Source organism: Lathyrus oleraceus, chromosome 6 (genome assembly GCF_024323335.1).
Source record: "Lathyrus oleraceus cultivar Zhongwan6 chromosome 6, CAAS_Psat_ZW6_1.0, whole genome shotgun sequence".
Taxonomy (NCBI): Eukaryota; Viridiplantae; Streptophyta; class Magnoliopsida; order Fabales; family Fabaceae; genus Lathyrus; species Lathyrus oleraceus.
This window is the reverse complement of record NC_066584.1, coordinates 55,015,878-55,021,821: the sequence shown is the minus strand read 5'-3', so window position 1 is coordinate 55,021,821 and position 5,944 is coordinate 55,015,878. Positions and strand designations below refer to the sequence as shown.

The 5,944-nt window shown below is 38.9% G+C and overlaps 1 protein-coding gene across 1 annotated transcript; it reads right to left on the bottom strand.

The window, feature by feature from the left end:
- Positions 1–2,719: 2,719 nt before the first annotated feature.
- LOC127093980 (eukaryotic translation initiation factor 4 gamma-like) lies at positions 2,720–3,658 on the bottom strand. The gene has a single exon (XM_051032865.1). The coding sequence runs from the start codon at positions 3,656–3,658 to the stop codon at positions 2,720–2,722; it is 939 nt and encodes a 312-aa protein (XP_050888822.1).
- Positions 3,659–5,944: the final 2,286 nt, after the last annotated feature.

The following is a 5,944-nucleotide window of genomic DNA, read 5'->3' as shown; positions in this document are numbered from 1 at the left end:
TTTGAGTGTATATGTATTCGCATTTGAAACAACCGGTGGGAGTGTGAATGGGATGATATGGGAAACATGGTTATCAAGTGTTGGTGTGATGGATCATTCAATCCTAATGATCAGGCCAAACGGAAGGTATGAATGAAAGAGAACGGTAGGAGATCTCAGAGGTAAGTGTTTACAAATGAATTTGGTTGATGATTGGTGACATGATATTTTTATGCTAAAAGTTGCTTGAGGGCAAGCAAAAAGTTAAGTTTGGGGTTGTGACCAGTCACCATTTGTGTTAGTTTTATTATTGTTTGAATGCCAAAAGCAGGTGAATTGATGTGGGTTTAGGCAGTAGTTTAAGATTATTTTAGTATATTTTTATCATGACTTGATATGCTAAGATTTTAGTGTTTCTGAGCTATATTACACGCTTGAGATAGTGTTTCATGTGTTTACAGGTCTTAAGAATCAAGAGGAGTTTGATTAGAGAAGAAACTAGACAAAATGCATGAGCAGGAGAAAAAGAGAGAATTTTGCACATCTCCTACCCATATGTGTATGAGGGGTCTCATATGTGTATGACCACTCAGCCAGACCTCCCAGTGTACGCGTATCAGCAGAGGAAGGGGAAAATCATGTTTATGCCCATATATGTATCTGTTAGCCCATATGCGTATGAGGCCAGCCAATCAGCAACCTACTTGCGCAATCAGAGCCTTATGCATATGGCTCCAGCTGGGTCATATGCCCTACCATGGGCCATACATGTATGATGTAGTTAAAAATTGAGCCATACTCATATAGGTGGGGGCCATACATGTATGGCACAACTCATATCTGAAAAAGCCCAGATTTTGTCTATTTAGCCAAAAAACGCGAATTTCCAAGGGTTCAACGATTTTTGAGTAGAAAGAATGCGTTTTAAAGGCTGGAAAACTGAAGAATTTGTGGTGGATCAAGGATTTCATGAACTTTAAGTTATTAAATACCTATTTTCTTCCATTAATTTGTAATGTCTACACTTTTTTTTCTTCTCTATTATGAGTAGCTAAACCTCCCAATGATAGGGGGTGTCCCTGATTCAGATTCATGATACAATTCTGATTTGAATCTTGTAATGGCTTTAATTTGATGATATTTCATTTACTTGAAATTTATGCTTTATGCTTTCTCTCTCAGACAAATTGAGTTTGATCTACGATTAATGAAGGTAGAGAAAAACAAGAAAGGGGGTTTGAATTGTTTTCACAGATAATAAAAACTTTTGCAAATAAAACACACACGAAAGATAAAGCTATCAACACAGAAGTTTATCCTAGTTCGCTTGAAATTCAAAGCTACTCTAGTCCACACGGCCAAGGTGATTTTGCCTTCAACAAGGACTTAATCCAATAATCTAGAAAGATTACATTGAAAACATCTAAGTGAGTAAATATCTCTTAGTCCTCTCAATTTTACAGACTTCACAAGTCACTTGAGGAAATGTTCAACAACTGTTTTGAGAATACAATGAAGTGTTTAGTGCTTCTAGGTAAGCAGTAGTAACACAATATAAGAACTGAAATGTTTCACACTTACAGCAACAACTCGTGTGAACAAACTTGAACAAGAATGAAAGAGAATATAGAATTTTTTGTTTGCAGTATTCTTGTGTGTATGCTTCTTGTCTTGTATGATGATGATTATGCCTTTATATAGTGATTTGAACAAGAGACCGTTAGCCGAGGAATTCATGAATATCTTGGCAATGATGGACTTTTAATATCATTAATCTCTTTGTCCTTTCCATAGCAATTTTAGAGAGTGTTTAATCTCTTCCAAATATAGATTCACACCAAAAGTAGAAAACTTTGTAGCTAAGTATTTATGTTTGACCTTGAGTCAAAGTACACGGAGTTCCGATTTTCTTGTTCAGCATCTATATTTCAGATAGTTGCTGAGAGCATATTTACTTCAGAAGTTCTTGATATGTCTTTCTGTAGAGCCTTCTTTAGAGTATAAATCATCAAATCAGTTATGTGGAACTCTTCAGATTCGGAGTGTCCGAGTCTTCTTCCGTCAGACTCTGTGAGCTTTCTTTTCTTCAGATTCAGAGCCTCTGCTTCAATTTATTTTAAGTTGTCTATTCTGGACTTGCATGATGTTAGATGTTTGTCTATATGATCCTTTTTCTGTTAGAGTCCTGCAGACTTAGATAAATTTGTTAGGGTACTAATTTGTTTCATCCTTTGTTATCATCAAAACCTTAGAGATGAATTGTAGACACAAAATCTTGTTCTAACAATCTACCCCTTTTTGATGATGACAAAAACCTCATACTGATGATGGAACAATGATACTTCATAAAAATTTAAAGGAGTTATCTCAGAGTCAGATGTGTGACGACTCTCCCTGAGATAGATCCTAAGAAGTTTTAGATGTTCTTACCAGATCTCCTTACGTAGTATAGCTTGTTTTTAACTTAGATACTTCCTGCAGATCTTAGGATTTCATAATGAGAGTTTTAAATGTGCACAGTGCAGCAAGAGACTTAGATATTATTTCATCAGAGTTGTTTTTATTCTCCCCCTTTTTGTCAGACTCAAAAAGACTTAGTAAATAGAGTAGGCAAAACATAATTCATTTATGAAAAAGAAGTACAAATAAGGTGAAAAAACATAAAGCATGGGAGGAAAAACACTTAGAGAAGACATGAAAGATAAGCACGTAGAGAAAACAACAAGAAAATCCTAAGTGCCTAAGGGTTCGGAGGAGGCGGCATCCTTTGAAGCAACTGAGTCAGTATGTTCTGAATGTTGGAGTTGACGGAGTCCTGTTGATCCAATCTTGCTCGCACAATCTGCTGCTCTTTCTGTAGCTCTTCTAGAGTATTCAACACTAGAGGATCTAAATCTGAGTGAGATTGCTCCCCCTGAGTCAGAGCATCATCCCTAGCCTTGGCAGCTTCTTTCGTAGCTATGTGTGATGCTTTTTCAACATCAGCCTTGGCTTTGGCTTCAGCTTCAGCAGCAGCAGCAGCCTCGACAGAGGCCTTTTCTGCAGCTTCTCTTTCTCTTTCTTCTTCTTTTAGACGAGCTTTTTCTTCAGCTTCTCTGCTCTCTCTCTCTTCTGCCTCTCTGGCTAGACGGTCCTGCAACCTCTCTCCAGCTTCTCTAATGAAGTCGTTTCGGACTTGTTCAGAGAGGCCTTTCAGCTTGAAAGCCTCAAATGTCATCCATATGATCACTCTATTCCAGTGAATCCTCACTACAGAGGGGTCATCACTGATTCTAGAGTTTTCAGATAGTGATCTGATCTTATCTACTGAAGACTCAGCAAATAAGGCTACTGTCTCATCCAGGGTGGGAAAGGTGGGTTCAGGTTCAGAGGTGGGAGATATATGTGATGATGGTGTTGGGATGGTTTCGGTTGGAGGTTTAGATTGATGAGTAATGAGGTTTCCAATGGGGATTTCTATGTGTGGTTCAGATGGTGGTGTTGGTGGTTGTTCAAATGGTGAAGGAATATTGGTTTTTGGTTCATGTGGGTTTTGGGCGAAGAGGGCGTGAGCCTGAAGCTGGGAGAGAGTAGGGGATTGAGGGTCAGATGGGTTAGAATCAAAGGAGATGGTATAGTAAGGTGGGGATGAGGGTGGTGATATGGGTTCATTGAACAGTTGAGCTTCAGATATGGGCATAGTTGTGGTAGTTAGATTGAATTTTTGAAGGGGAGGTGATGGTGGGTTAGATGTGGGTGTTTCAGAGGGATTTATGGTGGAGGTTATAGGTTCAGAGTGTGTATAAATTTGGGAAGGTTGAGGTAAGGAAGAAGATAGTTTCCTTAATTGTAAAGTAGGAGAGTCAGAGGGTTGAGACTTACTTGGAGAGGAGGTGGAGACCAGAGGCACATGTGGTCTAGATATAGAAGTTTCCCCTAGCTTCTGATCTTTCTTCTTTGTTTTTCTTTTAGATGGCTCTCGCATCCTCTTCATGAAATTTGGTGGATGTTCAGGTAGCCAATCCACCGAGAAATCAGAGATGCATACCCCTTGATTTGCCAGATCCTGCAGATAGTGGGCGATGGCTTCTAGGGGGTCTATCTCGGAGAACATGTAGAGACTGTTGGATATCTTCCTCTGATCCTTCAGAGCTTCCCAGGAGGTGTCCAGAGAAGGATTGACTAGAACTCTCTCTATGATTCCCATGCTTTTCAGATTTCTTGAATTCAGAGGTCTTCCGATGTCAACTGTCACATCCTCCATCAGATTATGGTGAATCAGATGATCCACCAAGCCATTCTCTATCAGAACATCAGAGATCAACCTTCCCATGGGAATGTATGTTTTGGGCTTCATGTTGTTTTTGGTGTCCCTGACAGAGTCCCTCAGATATTTGAACAACAGAGCTGGCAGATTTAGCTTGAGCCCTTTGTGTAGGCAGTAGAGGATACATTTTTGGTCAGTGTTGATGTAGTCTGACGAGTTAGATGTTGGGCGATGATGAATAGTCCCCATAATGATCTTCAGCTAGACCCTTAGATAATGGTGAAGTTCCTTGTTCTTGGACGAGTTTCCCTCAGTGTTTTGCTTGAGGATTGTTGGGATAATCTCATGGGACATGTATTTTGCCCTAGGGTTTATGTTATAAATTATCTTCCCTTTGTCTTCTCCATATTCAGAAGTTTGGCTACGGACTTCTCAATGATCACCATTTTCACCCCCAGAACGTATGAGACTATGAAGTGGTCATATGAATATGCAAATCTCCAGAATTCTTTAACCAGATAGGTGTAGATTGGACCATAAAGTCTTTGAAAATAGTTTTCCCAGCTTTTCTTTTTCAACTCCTCCGTGAGGTCAATCCCATTTCTCTTCATATTGTCAAAATCTACCAACGATTCGCAGAGAACTTCAAGATGGACTTACATGATGTCAGATGTTTATCTGATCCTTTTTCTGTTAGAGTCCTGCACACTTAGATAAATTTGTTAGGGTACCAATTTGTTTCATCCTTTGTTATCATCAAAACCTTAGAGATGAATTGTAGACACAAAATCTTGTTCTAATAGTTAATACTTAGGATGGACCGCCATTGTTAACACTTAATTGTGAGTAATTCATAATAGATATCACCCACGACTAGGGATACCGTGTGGAAACCAGAATAATCTTGATTTAAATAATGCTTAATTTCATTTGTAATTCACTGTGGATATGGGGATTAATTTGAATGATTAAAGGTTTTCTCACTAAGGACTAAGGAGTAAACACCCTAAAGGACAGGTAATTAGTATTATTGAACTAAGTAGTTGCAAGGTCAAGTTATTATTGTTGACGAATCCAATCACACACCTTCCCTAGCATGTTCACTCAGAACATCTTTTAAACTATTCAACTGCTTTATTGACTATCTATTGCATTTTAATTTCTCTTTTTCAAACCAACAAATCAATGCAGCAAACAGTCATACCTGAGTCGAAGGAAGAAACTAGCATACCTGAGTCGAAGGAAGAAACTAGTATTTTAATTTCTCTTTTATTGACAGATCAATACACTTGATAATTTACCGAACGGTCATACCTGAGTCGAAGGAAGAAACTAGCAATGCATCGAATGCACTAGGTACCAAATCACAACCTAGTGCGGCCAAGTCATTTGGAGTTGTAACCATCACTCATCCTCCCATCAAAGACTTCTCGTCCAACACTTCCCTCAGTCGAGAAGAGATCATTTCCATTAAAACGTAAAACCCTACCGAGGCTTTAAGAAGACTGGTCAAGAGTCGTGGCATGAGTGCTGCCAGTTGCTCCTCAAGCTCTTCTAATGATGCCATCAATCTTAATGAGGACTCTATGTGCTTATTGGTTGAAAAAATGAAGGCTTATGCCTTTAGGTACGGCCTTTCTAAGACCTCGAATAAGATCCTTCCACAGAGTCTAACATTAGAAAACTACTAAAGGAACTCAGTGGTAAAAAATTACTTGA

Bases quoted from the DNA above. Each gene is read 5' to 3' on its own strand.
- LOC127093980 (XM_051032865.1), bottom strand. From the start codon at position 3,658: ATGCCCATATCTGAAGCTCAACTGTTCAATGAACCCATATCACCACCC.